Source organism: Asterias amurensis, chromosome 3 (genome assembly GCF_032118995.1).
Source record: "Asterias amurensis chromosome 3, ASM3211899v1".
Taxonomy (NCBI): Eukaryota; Metazoa; Echinodermata; class Asteroidea; order Forcipulatida; family Asteriidae; genus Asterias; species Asterias amurensis.
In genome coordinates this window covers 28455229-28471122 of record NC_092650.1, presented here as the reverse complement: position 1 = coordinate 28471122, position 15894 = coordinate 28455229, and the positions used below count along the sequence as shown (strand labels likewise).

The window sequence follows — 15894 nt, the reverse complement described above, 5'->3', positions numbered from 1 at the left end:
TGAGTCTAGCTGCCTTTGTTTAGTTACATCATTCACTTGTAGCATGGCCTATTCATTAACAAAGTCTCTCTGCTCAATAACATTTCTTGAGTTCTTAGTTGTACCATGGATAGTTGCACAGTTGTATACAGAGAAAGCTATATGCTAGTATGAGTTGGCTAGTAGGGTGTGGCAAGGCAATATCATGTGTGTGGAGAGTTGAAGGCTTAGTACATTGGGGTGATGATAGCTGCAATTTTGCTGACACCAAATCAGAGTAAGTTACTTTAAATTCTTTAGAGAGTTCTTTTCAAGTAATACCCAGTTATTTTACCTTAATTCTAAACTGTATCAGCCACATTTATAGGGACTCTACAATTAGGTTAACCTCTGTATATTTGAGTTTCGGCTACCATTATTATTTAATTCATCAGGCCCTAGTTATCCACCTATAATTTAGGTATTTTTGTAGTTTATTGTGATAGTTGATTTAATTGGCATATTGGCTAGAAGTTAAAGCCAGCAATATCTTGGTTCAGTGTTCTGATTAAGTTTTATGCACATGTATGGGGCGCCGTTTATGACTTTATTACGACACCAATATAATATAGAATGAAACCAATAAATATAGAACGAAATAAATATATATAGGACGAAATAAAAAATACATAGAACAAAAATAAATATATATAGAACAAAAAACAAATATATAGAACGAAATAAAAATAAATATAATGAAATAAAATATTTATAGTATGAAATAAAAATATAGAGAACGAAAAAATATATAGAATGAAATAAATATATATAGGACAAAATAAAAAATAATAATAATAATAATAATAAACACTAATATAGCGCCAAATCCATTAAAAATGCTCCCAGGCGCTTTACAACAACACAAATTTTAACCACAAAAACAAAAAAATTAAAATCCATAAAGTAATATATAAAGAACGAAAATATCCATATAATAGAACGAAATAAAAATACATATAACGAAATAAAAAATATATAGAACAAAACAGAAATATATGGAACGAAACATATTTAGCGTGAAACAGATATATAAAATGAAAACAAAAATATAGAACGAAGCGCCCCCTTTGACGAAATAATAGAACGAAATAAAAATACATATAACGAAATCAAAAATATATAGAACAAAACAGAAATATATGGAACGAAACATATATAGCGCGAAACAGATATATAGAATGAAAAAAAAATATCGAACGAAGCGCCCCCTTCGACGAAATAATAGAACGAAATAAAAATACATATAACAAAATAAAAAATATATAGAACAAAACAGAAATATATGGAACGAAACATATATAGTGTGAAACAGATATATAGAATGAAAAAAATATATATAGAACGAAGCGCCCCCTTCGACGAATAATGGCCAGGCCGCACAGTGCGGCCTCTTCGTTCTATATATTTTTGTTTTATTCTATATATATTTCTGTTTCGCGCTATATTAGCATAGTAGCACGTACATTAGCATAATAGCAGGAAGCGCCGCCCGCGCGACGGACCAGTATGCTAGACTTGAAATCAAGTCGTTAGACAACAGAGTCGTCGTGCACACTTCCTTACTGCTGATGATAAACGTTTAATTATCGATCGCTGTTATAAGGGTGGCTACACGACTGGACATGTTAACTCAAAATGTTCAATGAACTTAGATCATCAGATAGCCATAGTAGCTTCCCAATTTGGAGGAACAAACTGCAACTTAAATTCAGGCTGGTTTATGACGATTCAGTTCCAAGTGCAGCTGAAAGAAAAATTTATTACAAAAAATAATTGCAGATTATGGGAGCGTTTTTATGACATTGCCCTAACAAATTCACGGCTATTTCGCCCCGACGATTTACTATTTCAACCGCGGTGATTTTTTGTCGTTTTTTAAAACGAAATACGTTAATGTTTGTTAGCATTATATACCGTGACTGAAGAATTAAATACTTTACCAGTATGTACGGCATAATAAAGCCTAAATTTACGGCATTATCTATCAATATTTTTATCCAATACACGCAAGTGCTATACGCTACGCCGTCCTATACTGGAACGCTGGCAGGAAGTAGAATATAATGAAAGACCAGTTTTAACGAAAACGGTAACAAAAAAAGGTGAAATCTTAAAATGCTTTCAACCAATAATATTAATTGAAAGCATTTTAATAATGTTCAGCTTTTTTATGGAAATTAATTTTGACGCACGCCGTCAGCGGCAGACGTGTGGTAAGTTTTTTAAAACATTGAGGTGCGGGCCTATTTTGTAATCATTAATTACGAAAAAAAGTGTCAAAGTATTAAAATTACATTTAATTGATAAACAAAAACATTGGGCCTGTAAACTTGTTTAAATAGCATTCATGTTAACAACTTTTGTTCGGTTTTGTAGTTGCTTTTCATGGTTCAAGTCAAGAGAGGGCGCTGTAGCCAAACACTACGCGATCACTAGAGCTAGTACGTGATCATGTTTCAGCCAGCCAGAATACAGAACAAGCAAGTGGTTACCTATAATGGAATTTATTACTCAACTAGTCATTCCACAATAGCTGCGACTTCCACTAGTCGCGAATCTTTAACTCCCATTGCCCAAGATGCATCGCGACATATTGTTTGTCGAAGCACAATAAAGTAAAACTCATGCTGAAAGGATTGAAAGATTGTGTTTTGAAATTTGTGAATAGTCGTTAGCGACAAAAGTGTTTAACCAAGCAGCAATTCGATCCGACTACAGTACGTAGTCGTAACTACGGTACGTAGTCGTAGCAGCACGACCGAGAGTGGAATGAATAGCGTAGTTGCGACTCGACTAAGCAATTAAATGTTGCAGTTTCCCATGAGTTGTTCCAAAAGATATGGTTACGTTCCAAGCCACGCTGACATTCCAAGATACGCTTACTTCCCTTCCAGTTACGCTATAATTCCATTATTAGGTACACTTCAATCACGAGTCAAGTTACGCTTACGTTCCAAAATACGCAACAACGCTTACGTTCCAATATATGCTTACGTTTCGTCCAGTTACCCTTTCAATCAAGGGAACACTTTTAACCCGAGTCAAGCTACGCTTACGCTCCAAGATACGAAGCTACTCTACGTTCCAAGATCACTTACGTTTCTTCATGTTATGCTTAATTTTTATCAAAAGGTGTGCTTTCAATCTAAGCTGCGCTTACGTTTCAAGATACGCAGCTACGCTTACATTTCAAGATACGCAGCTATGCTTACGTTTCAAGATACACTTACGTTCTCTCATTGACGCTTTCGAATCCCTCAAGATTCCCTTCCCTTCCCCAAGATGCTTTAAAAATATCGTTCACATACCAGGGCCCACCAGTTTCATCTGTTGAGCAGAAAATACTGCTTAAAAAATTTCTTTACTAGCAAAATTTTTTGGTATTTGGCACCAGCCACAAGTCCATACATTTCAATTTTTAGTACTTTTTGATATTCAAGCTCTAGTCTTGATGACCCATACTTTAATTTTTCATAATAACGTGCACTACCTTGTTTTGCAACACATTCCAATCATCCTCGCCTGACACACTACAAAATTCATCCCCCTCTAGCCACCCTTACCGTCAGCATAATCGATTCTCCTTCCTTTGTTTAATTCAAGTTACCATCTTAAATCCTTTAATAATAACCTTTTGTACTATTAGTGCTATTATTTGTTGTTATGCTGATAAACAAGTCGTTGAAGTTTTGGTGTGGTAGTTGAAGAAAATACTTTTTTTTTTTTTTTAAGAGTCTCAGAGAAGTTCTTCTTGCACCACTTTTGTTATTAATACTATCAATGAACATTGCATAAAAAATTGTCAACCCCGGCGTAATTTACTTCATAATATCAGCAATGCCTGCTTCTCAAGGTATTATGGCTTTTGATTTGTAATCTGTTAAAGCCATTATACACTTTCGATAAACAGTATTGTCCAAGTCCCACACTTCGTGTATCACAACTTATATATAAAATAACAATCCTGTGGAAATTTAGGCTTAATCGGACATCGGAGTCGGGAGAAAATAACGGGAAAACCCACTCCTGTTTTCGCACGTTTCGCCGTGTCATGACATGTGTTTATAACAACTCCGTAATTCTCGTTAACGAGAATTTATAATGTTTTACCGTTTTCTCAAAAAGTAAAGCATTTCATGGACTAATATTTCAAGAGAAGTCTTTCACCATTACCTTCTGTAAACCCTGTAAATTATTTGTAAATCTGTGAACTTTTTTTTTTTTTTCTGTACCGAAAGGGTCCAATGGCTTTAAAAAGAAACATTGGCACCGTGTTCTTGGTTTATTTGTTGTCATGGTTTAGTACATGTATTCATAGTTATTGATCTTGAATTTTGCTGGCTGAAGTGAGTTCCCCTAGTGTTAATACTCTGAAAGTTGGATTCACCATTGCAGTTTGTTCCCCAACATTGGGAAAAATTATCTGTGGCTGTGTGATTATCCAAAGGTCATTGACATTTATTAGTTAACGTGTTCAGTCGTGTAGCCATCCTTACAACAGCGATAGTTAATTCAACGTGCACGACGACTCTGTTATCTAACGATTTGATTTCAAGTCTAAAATACTGGTCCGTCGCGCGGGCGGCGCTTCCTGCTATTTATGCTTATGTTCATGCTACTATGCTAATGTTCGTGCCGTGCTACTATGCTAATGTTCGTGCTATTATGCTAATGTTGTACAACCCCTGGCCCTTATTCGTCGAAGGGGGCGCTTCGTTCTATATATTTTTGTTATTTCTGATTTGATCTATATATTTATGTTTCGTCCCATATATTTCTGTTTTGTTCTTTATTATTTTTATATTATTATTTCGTTATATATCAAATATTATTTCGTTATATAGATATATATTTCATTCTATATATATTTCATTTTGTTCTATATATTTTGGTTACGTTCTATGTATATTTATTTTCGTTCTATATATTTTTCGTTCTATATATTTATTTTCGTTCTATATAATTTTGATTTCGTTCTATATATTTTTATTTCATTCTATATATATTTTATTTCATTCTATATATTTTTATTTCATTCTATATATATTTTATTTCGTTCTATATATTTCATATTTCGTTCTATATATTTTTATTTCGTCCTGCATATATTTATTTCGTTCTATATATATTGGTTTCATTCTATACATATTGGTTCCATTCTATATATATTGGTTTCGTAGTAAAGTCATAAACGGCACCCCATACACATGGCCGCCACTAAACTACACTACAATATCTCTCCATTTTCTCTACATAAACAGCAAAAAAAAAGTTGTTAATTACTGTGATGCTAATTTTGTAATTTTTGCACATTCAGTCAAAGTGAATTGTTTTATTTCCATCTACTGATAGTCTTGAATGAGATTAAAGACCTGCTTGAACGAAAATGTCAAGTTGTGAACTTTGCTGAATTTCATTTAAAATGAAAAAACCCCACAATCATTTTGAAAACCTTTAATCAGCGCTTTTGTGAAAGATTCGTGAAAAGCTCTGTTACGTAATCACTCCAAGACATGAGGTCAAAGCATTGTTATTTTGACGCGCGCCGTCAACGGAAGTGTTATTAGTTTTTCAAAGTTTGAGGTTGGGGCCTGATTTTTAAATCGATAATTAGGAAGAATTCAGAAGTTTACACATATCAAAATTACATTTAAATGGTGAACAATTGCATTATACACAAATTAAAATAGCATTTCTGTGAAAAACATTCTGCTCAAGTAGCTGTTCAAGAATAAGTGCTTTACCTTTGATGTCATAATCAGCTCATGATAGATAATGTACTCCGGTGTAAAACCCATACCAAAGAGGGCACTAGTCGGATGTAGATGACATGGCATACCAGTACGGATGTTCACATATTCCCCTATGCCCTAAAGCATATAGTACAAATCAAACAATCAAAGTTAAAGTGAGGGGTTGGGTTCTATTGCAAACAATAGTTAATGGACTGATGTTTCGACCCTAGCAGAGTCTGTATGGAAGGCTTACCAGTATGGATGATCATTGTTTTATGCAAAAAAATGTTAACGGCCTGACGTTTTGACCCTAGCAGAGTCTTTCTCAAAGTCACTCCAGTACGGATGATCACATATTCTCCTATACCCTATGGTATGCAATACAAATCAAACATCGATGATGTTAGGGATTGGTTTTATGCAAAAACTAGTTTCGACCCTCGCAGAGTCATTCTCAACTTGGTTTTTTGTTAAAATTTAAAATAGTTATTTTTTGCCAAATTAGGTTGTTTTTCCCCTAGTAAAACAGCATTGCTTAAAATATACCCCTGCAATACCCTTGTTTATAACCGACTGGAAATTCAATACCCTGCCTATGTACCTTTAATTTTGCCCCCTGGTGAAAGAATGCCGAGCAGATGCACTTTCGTATAATATCCCAACCAGTGCCAGATGAAATAAGCTTCAGTCCTTGCTGGTCCATGATATCCTTTAACTGTTGGCGAACTTCTCTAACTTTACGCATGGCTTTAACATGAATGAAATGTTCATTTCCCCATGATGAGGAATAACTAGATAGAGAGAAAAAAGATAGAGAAAGAAAACTTCATATTGTAAGCCGGTTGAATGTTAAAAGTGGGTCTAATTAGACTTCATGAATTGTAGATTGGGAGGCTGTATTGGAATGTCTTTAGGGATGTGATAGGCTGTGGGAAGAAAAAAAAGAACTATGAGCGCAAAGTGTGAAAGCTTACGAGCATGAAAGCTTGCAGGTACGAACCATGCTTACATACATTTATCTTTGGTTTTCAAAGCCCTACTCTGCAATCTGGAGTGTTCCTTGGTTTTATCTTCATTTTCTTATGAATTTGATCTAATTAATAAATTATAATATAAAACAAAATGAAAACAAAACAAAATGGATTTCCAGTTAAAAACAGAGAAATCATGTCTCTGCTAAGGGATTTGTGTGGGAGGCCAGTGGTTCAGGCTTGGTATAACTTGAGGAGGAGACCACGGGCAAATGCATTATATATCTTCTAGAGAGAGAGAGAGAGATTTGTGTACAACTTGACAGGCTTTAGTGGAGCTGTGGGATACATATAACATTAATAATGAAACTACTAATGTTTCTTACTGGTTGTGGAACACATATAACATTAATAATGAAACTACTAATGTTTCTTACTGGTTGTGGGATACATATAACATTAATAATGAAACTACTAATGTTTCTTACTGGTTGTGGAACACATATAACATTAATAATGAAACTACTAATGTTTCTTACTGGTTGTGGAACACATATAACATTAATAATGAAACTACTAATGTTTCTTACTGGTTGTGGAATACATATAACATTAATAATGAATTTACTAATGTTTCTTACTGGTTGTGGGATACATATAACATTAATAATGAAACTAGTAATGTTTCTTACTGGTTGTGGAATACATATAACATTAATAATGAAACTACTAATGTTTCTTACTGGTTGTGGAATACATATAACATTAATAATGAAACTACTAATGTTTCTTACTGGTTGTGGGATACATATAACATTAATAATGAAACTACTAATGTTTCTTACTGGTTGTGGAATACATATAACATTAATAATGAAACTACTAATGTTTCTTACTGGTTGTGGGATACATATAACATTAATAATGAAACTACTAATGTTTCTTACTGGTTGTGGAACACATATAACATTAATAATGAAACTACTAATGTTTCTTACTGGTTGTGGAACACATATAACATTAATAATGAAACTACTAATGTTTCTTACTGGTTGTGGAATACATATAACATTAATAATGAATTTACTAATGTTTCTTACTGGTTGTGGGATACATATAACATTAATAATGAAACTAGTAATGTTTCTTACTGGTTGTGGAATACATATAACATTAATAATGAAACTACTAATGTTTCTTACTGGTTGTGGAATACATATAACATTAATAATGAAACTACTAATGTTTCTTACTGGTTGTGGGATACATATAACATTAATAATGAAACTACTAATGTTTCTTACTGGTTGTGGGATACATATAACATTAATAATGAAACTACTAATGTTTCTTACTGGTTGTTCTTCCACTGCTGGTACACATTGAGATACGTCAGATGGTCACTTTCTGGGAACACATATAACATTAATAATGAAACTACTAATGTTTCTTACTGGTTGTGGAATACATATAACATTAATAATGAAACTACTAATGTTTCTTACTGGTTGTGGAACACATATAACATTAATAATGAAACTACTAATGTTTCTTACTGGTTGTGGAATACATATAACATTAATAATGAAACTAGTAATGTTTCTTACTGGTTGTTCTTCCATTGCTGGTACACATTGAGATACGTCAGATGGTCACTTTCTGGGAACACATATAACATTAATAATGAAACTACTACTGTTTCTTACTGGTTGTTCTTCCACTGCTGGTACACATTGAGATACGTCAGATGGTCACTTTCTGGGACGGCAAATTTCTCTCTTGCTTGGTCACTTTCTTCTTCCCTTCCCTTTGGTCGATAGAAGATTGATGGAATGGACAACATGGAAACAATAGTCTGTGGAAACAATGGTAGAGTGCTACATTAGTGTGTGTTACTCAGACTAGAAAACGCCCAGGGAAGACACTGTTTATTAAGTCCACATACTTGAAATTCTTATACTCATCAAGTTACTTTGTACCATTTCTCTAATTAATGACAAAAAACCCATAATTGAGACGTAATACAAAATATCACTGTGTTAAGTATGCAACATGAAATATCTTGCTTTCACAAAGTATCCATCACTTAGAGATGTATCAACCCTTAAGTTCAGAATTGAATACTTACCAAGACCTCCGAGCTACATCCCATATCTACAGCAACAATTAACATTTTGGATAGAGCTGGATCTAGAGGGAACTCTACCATCTGCCTCCCAAGGGACGTCAAAGATCCTGTGTTATCCAATGCTCCAAGGATCCATAACTGGTACATAGAGTTCAACATGTTGTCCTAGACAGAAAATAGAAAGTAACTTAGTGGTGACTTTTAATGCATTCAAACTATATAGGAACTTATCAGTGGCATGCAGATCTTGATAAAAAGATATATAGAGCACTAAGGTACCCAAGGTGACACAAGGTAAAAACGTTACACGAGGTGCCCATCAGTGTTGAAACCTGTGGGGGAGGAAGAAGGTGCCCCACCCCCTCGACACCTTCCTTAGAACCCTTGCCCCCTTTGAGGTTGTAAAAATAATCAAAATGTACATCTATTGACCTCTAAAATTCTGTCTATGCCCCACTTTGCCCCAAATGAAAATGTCTACTTATGCCACTGGTATCCAAAATACCAAGGTACCCAAAATTCCACTATTAACAAAACATACCAATTATACCCATAACATTAAGGTACCCTGAGTTACACAAGGTACAAACGATACCAGGGTACCTAGAATACTAAGGTACCTAAGGTTACACAAGGTACAAACGATACCAGGGTACCTAGAATACAAAGGTACCTAAGGTTACACAAGGTACAAACGATACCAGGGTACCTAGAATACTAAGATACCTACGGTTACACAAGGTACAAACGATACCAGGGTACCTAGAATACAAATGTACCTAAGGTTACACAAGGTACAAAAGATACCAGAGTACCTAGAATACTAAGGTACCTAAGGTTACACAAGGTACAAAAGATACCATGGTACCTAGAATACAAAGGTACCTACGGTTACACAAGGTACAAACGATACCAGGGTACCTAGAATACAAATGTACCTAAGGTTACACAAGGTACAAAAGATACCAGAGTACCTAGAATACTAAGATACCTACGGTTACACAAGGTACAAAAGATACCATGGTACCTAGAATACAAAGGTACCTAAGGTTACACAAGGTACAAACGATACCAGGGTACCTAGAATACTAAGATACCTACGGTTACACAAGGTACAAACGATACCAGGGTACCTAGAATACAAAGGTACCTAAGGTTACACAAGGTACAAAAGATACCATGGTACCTAGAATACAAAGGTACCTACGGTTACACAAGGTACAAACGATACCAGGGTACCTAGAATACAAATGTACCTAAGGTTACACAAGGTACAAAAGATACCAGAGTACCTAGAATACTAAGGTACCTAAGGTTACACAAGGTACAAACGATACCAGGGTACCTAGAATACAAATGTACCTAAGGTTACACAAGGTACAAAAGATACCAGAGTACCTAGAATACAAAGGTACCTAAGGTTACACAAGGTACAAACGATACCAGGGTACCTAGAATACTAAGTTACACAAGGTACAAAAGATACCAGGGTACCTAGAATACAAAGGTACCTAAGGTTACACAAGGTACAAACGATACCAGGGTACCTAGAATACAAAGGTACCTAAGGTTACACAATGTACAAAAGATACCAGAGTACCTAGAATACAAAGGTACCTAAGGTTACACAAGGTACAAACGATACCAGGGTACCTAGAATACTAAGGTACCTATAGTTACACAAGGTACAAACGATACCAGGTTACCTAGAATACTAAGGTACCTACGGTTACACAAGGTACAAAAGATACCAGGGTACATAGAATACTAAGGTACCTAAGGTTACACAAGGTACAAAAGATACCATGGTACCTAGAATACAAAGGTACCTACGGTTACACAAGGTACAAACGATACCAGGGTACCTAGAATACTAAGGTACCTAAGGTTACACAAGGTACAAACGATACCAGGGTACCTAGAATACCAAGGTACCTAAGGTTACACAAGGTACAAACGATACCAGGTTACCTAGAATACTAAGGTACCTACGGTTACACAAGGTACAAAAGATACCAGGGTACATAGAATACTAAGGTACCTAAGGTTACACAAGGTACAAAAGATACCATGGTACCTAGAATACAAAGGTACCTACGGTTACACAAGGTACAAACGATACCAGGGTACCTAGAATACCAAGGTACCTAAGGTTACACAAGGTACAAACGATACCAGGGTACCTAGAATATCAAGGTACCTAAGGTTACACAAGGTACAAACGATACCAGGGTACCTAGAATACAAAGGTACCTAAGGTTACACAAGGTACAAACGATACCAGGGTACCTAGAATACTAAGGTACCTACGGTTACACAAGGTACAAACGATACCAGGGTACCTAGAATACTAAGGTACCTAAGGTTACACAAGGTACAAACGATACCAGGGTACCTAAAATACTAAGATACCTACGGTTACACAAGGTACAAACGATATCAGGGTACCTAGAATACAAAGGTACCTAAGGTTACACAAGGTACAAACGATACCAGGGTACCTAGAATACTAAGGTACCTAAGGTTACACAAGGAATACTAAGGTACCTAAGGTTACACAAGGTACAAACGATACCAGGGTACCTAGAATACAAAGGTACCTAAGGTTACACAAGGTACAAACGATACCAGGGTACCTAGAATACTAAGGGATCTACGGTTACACAAGGTACAAACGATACCAGGGTACCTAGAATACTAAAGTACCTACGGTTACACAAGGTACAAACGATACCAGGGTACCTAGAATACTAAGGTACCTAAGGTTACACAAGGTACAAACGATACCAGGGTACCTAAAATACTAAGATACCTACGGTTACACAAGGTACAAACGATATCAGGGTACCTAGAATACAAAGGTACCTAAGGTTACACAAGGTACAAACGATACCAGGGTACCTAGAATACTAAGGTACCTAAGGTTACACAAGGAATACTAAGGTACCTAAGGTTACACAAGGTACAAACTATACACAATGTGCCCACAGCATCGTAGCTACCCAATGTACCTAAGTGAATAGGATCATTTCAGACAGTTCCACTGAGGAAACGATATCTGCTTCTTTAAAGAGTGAGAGGAGACCCTTAAATCCATCTTTACTTCTTGAAGATTTCTTATATTACCTGAGGGGGTGGATCCATAAAGTGGAACTGCAACAACTCTTGAACTCCTAATGATTTAAGAAGTAATACAACATTGGCAAGATTGGTCCTCTGAATCTCTGGTACTGTTGTTGTTAGTAGTTCATTCTTGTATGCTCTCTCTGTATAGAGTCTGTAACATTGCCTGCATATCAAAATAAAATATAACATAATAAGACAATAGGAAGTAACAATAACTAGTAAGCTTATGGGTACAAAGTGTCATGGCCGAGCGGTTAAGGGCACCAAATTCAAACTCTGGTGTGTACTGTAGTTGTTAGTAGTTCATTCTTGTATGCTCTCTCTGTATATAGTCTGTAACATTGCCTGCATATCAAAATCAAATATAACATAATAAGACAACAGGAAGTAACTTTTTGGGAGGAGTATTGGCTCAGACATGTCTGATAAGAGCTGTTGTGGTCTGGGTGTGTTGAAGAAAAGACTCTGCTAGTTTCAGGATAATGTTTGACACTGATGATCCTAACTGAAGTGTATCAGTGTTATGGTGAGCTATTGCTGGAAGAATGGCTTGAGTAGTGGTGACCACATGTCATTGATGAGACGTTGTTTTGGTCTGGACGTTTTGAACAGTAGACTCTGCTAGTTTCAGGAGAATGTTTGACACTGATGATCCTAACTGAAGTGTATCAGTGTTATGGTGAGCTATTGCTGGAAGAATGGCTTGAGTAGTGGTGACCACATGTCATTGATGAAAGCGTTGTTTTGGTCTGGACGTTTTGAACAGTAGACTCTGCTAGTTTCAGGAGAATGTTTGACACTGATGATCCTAACTGAAGTGTATCAGTGTTATGGTGAGCTATTGCTGGAAGAATGGCTTGAGTAGTGGTGACCACATGTCATTGATGAAAGCGTTGTTTTGGTCTGGACGTTTTGAACAGTAGACTCTGCTAGTTTCAGGAGAATGTTTGACACTGATGATCCTAACTGAAGTGTATCAGTGTTATGGTGAGCTATTGCTGGAAGAATGGCTTGAGTAGTGGTGACCACATGTCATTGATAAAAGCAGTGGTTTTGTTGATAGCTTATTTATCCAGGCATCTAGTCTGCAGTGTGCTTAGTGATCCTTGACTCTTGTAGATATGTTGTGACTGGTCTCCTAAATGGATAAACACCAGCCTCGCCTCTTGTGTGTTTGTATTGATACTTGAATCTTGTTGTGCCGCATAGAATATATTGACTTGGAGCTTGGCTGAAGATCTGTTGGAGCTTGTATGATATGTGGCTGATATGGGAGGTTTGAAGGGTGACTTAAACTGTGGTCAATAGTGTACTTATCTTAGGAACTAATCTTAATTTCTATTGAAGTTGGATCCTGAATTATGAAATTGATTATGAAAGTGCTTATGTAACATGACAAATGAAGTCGACTTACCCTGGACCTGTCCTTCCTGCTCTACCTGATCTCTGTCTAGCATTAGCTTGACTAATTGGATACACCTGTAGTGCATCCATACCAATTCTTGGATTATACACTTTGAGTTTACAATATCCAGCATCCACAACAAACATGATTCCATCCACTGTCACAAAAAAAGAAATAACAATGTATTAATGATAACAGAAGTTTGGATTTAAATATGAATTATCAATTTAGAGTGGGTATGTGCTGATGAGGTATTGGGTTTAAGAAACCTACCTGTCAATGAGGTTTCAGCAATATTAGTTGCAACTACACACTTTCTAACACCATCTGGTGCCTTCTGGAATATCTTAGCTTGAAGATCGGAGGGAAGTTGAGAGTAGATGGGTAATATAGCCAGCTGGGGTGCATCGTCGAGTTCATCAAGTCTCTCTGGAATAACAAGAGGGAGTTAAGAATAATATTTCTATTTGGGGGGGGGGGGGGGGGGGGTGGCAATATAAGGTTATCTTAGGTACAACAATGTAATATACTTAATTGCTACTCAGTTAGGCGTTTCTGCCTTTAAGTGTCTGGTGACCAGTAAGATCAAAGGACTTGTGTATGATGTACAGCTATTAACAAAGGATGATGTGAATGCCCTTTATAGAATGATTTCAATTATTCGGTTTTGTTCTACACTGGTTCACATACAAGGCGTACATACCCATCATATACAGAAACAAAGTACTAAATAGGTGAATAATGGCAGTTATTTGAAAAACTGGTGCTGAAGATTAATTCCTGTATTTGTGCCAAGGCTCAAATCTTACACTGGACCCGCCAATGTCAAATATGTATCAACCGCAAATAAGAGATTACATAAAGAGACAATCGTATAATGTAGATTGCACTGACCTGCTATGACATCACACGTGACTTCAATGTCTTCTTGACCAGGCATGAAGACAAGAATATCTCCCGGAGTTGGTTGAAGATGAATCTGAATTGCTTGTTTGACTGAGGCATCCACATAGTCCTCTACCACTGTCTTACTGTATAGAGTATCCACAGGAAAGGTTCTACCGGGAATCTATAAATAAACAATAGACAAGTATCAATCATAGTGAATACAAGAAAGATAACCCAAATGATCAATATTAAGAGTGAATTGAGTGAGGTAGTGGCGATTACTGGATGATAATAAAGAAGATTGATTCAAGATCAGGGTCAAAAAGCAAGGGTTGAAGCGTCAGGCCATTAACCACTTTAACCACAGTCCTGACACTTACTAAAAAACATCAGTTATATACAAATATTATTTTTCTTAATAAAGCTTTAATATCAACTGCAAGTAATACCTCAAAGACAGGAACATTGCCAAAAAATGTTGCAAATTTCTCGGAGTCCATGGTAGCTGAAGTGACTATTAGCTTCATATCCTGTCGTCTGCTAACAACCTAAACAAACAAACAAACAAACAGTCCATCAAAACCATCATTAATGATTCAATTACAACTTTAAATAGAAGTGTAAAGACTTACCCATCCTCTAGTGTACCTGATATATCGCCTTAAGGAAAAAAATCAAAAAGGAAGATCTGTTTTAAAGATTTAGAATTCTGCATCCATAGTTGACTTACCTCTCTCAATAATCCAAATAAGACATCAGTACTGAGTGATCTTTCATGAGCTTCATCCATAATAATTGCACTGTAATGATCCAAGTCAGATTCACGCAAAGACTCCCTCAACAAGATACCATCCGTCATGTACTTTATAACAGTTTTCTGTCATCAAAAGAAATAAAATAAATTCCTCAACTAGACTGATTATAGAAAAACAGTGAAAACCTGTTTTGATAATGGTATTCAGCTCTGTTCTTTTAACTGTTTGAAATGTATTTTAAATTAACTGTTTAAAGTCACCTGGAAATATAATTTTTGTTCTTTCAAACATAAGAGTATATGCTTACGAACAATAAAACAATTTTTTTAGTAATTGTTTGTCACGATTTATATGTTTAAAAAATATATAAAGTTGTTTGGGGGGCTGACTCCGCCTACCCCTTTTGTGACGTCAATCGAGGCAGACTTTGCCTGCAATGTGTATAGTAAACACACGTGCAAAGTACATGTTTGTCCAAGTCGTGAGTTGGTACAATTCAAAAAGTGTTTTTCTGCATTCAGCAGCAATACACCTGGTCAGCATTGCCGGAAAAAAACAATTTTTTTTTTTTTGAAACGTACAAACTCACGACTTGGTCCGTACATGTACTTTGCAATTGTGTTTACTCTACGCATTACAGGCAAAGTCTGCTTCGATTGACGTCACGAACAGCGCCCTCTCGGGTCGGGGTCTACTCTTAAATTTGTAAATAACATAAGAACTGATTTTTTAAAACCTTAGTTAACTGTTTATTCACATTCCACTCATCAAAACACATGTATTAGTGACAAAAGCTTTATTTTGAAAAAATACCACTTCCAGGTGACTTTAAATCATTTCAAAACTCAAAGTGTGAGTTGTACTTTCA

General features: G+C 35.8%; 1 protein-coding gene across 2 annotated transcripts in view; it reads right to left on the bottom strand.

Annotated features, from left to right (window-relative positions):
- LOC139935165 (pre-mRNA-splicing factor ATP-dependent RNA helicase PRP16-like) overlaps positions 1-15894 on the bottom strand; it is a 28752-nt gene that overhangs the window by 2555 nt on the left and 10303 nt on the right. Inside the window, exons 13-22 of one of the 2 annotated variants that reach the window (XM_071929635.1) lie at positions 15002-15148; positions 14721-14819; positions 14278-14452; positions 13657-13812; positions 13393-13540; positions 11979-12141; positions 8853-9017; positions 8431-8579; positions 6355-6544; positions 5763-5888 (exon numbers count right to left, since the gene is read on the bottom strand). In XM_071929635.1, coding sequence (XP_071785736.1) covers positions 5763-5888; positions 6355-6544; positions 8431-8579; positions 8853-9017; positions 11979-12141; positions 13393-13540; positions 13657-13812; positions 14278-14452; positions 14721-14819; positions 15002-15148 — 1518 coding nt within the window. Of the gene's footprint in view, positions 1-5762; positions 5889-6354; positions 6545-8079; positions 8132-8430; positions 8580-8852; positions 9018-11978; positions 12142-13392; positions 13541-13656; positions 13813-14277; positions 14453-14720; positions 14820-15001; positions 15149-15894 lie in introns of those variants that run through there. The other variant, XM_071929636.1, reaches the window with a different exon arrangement.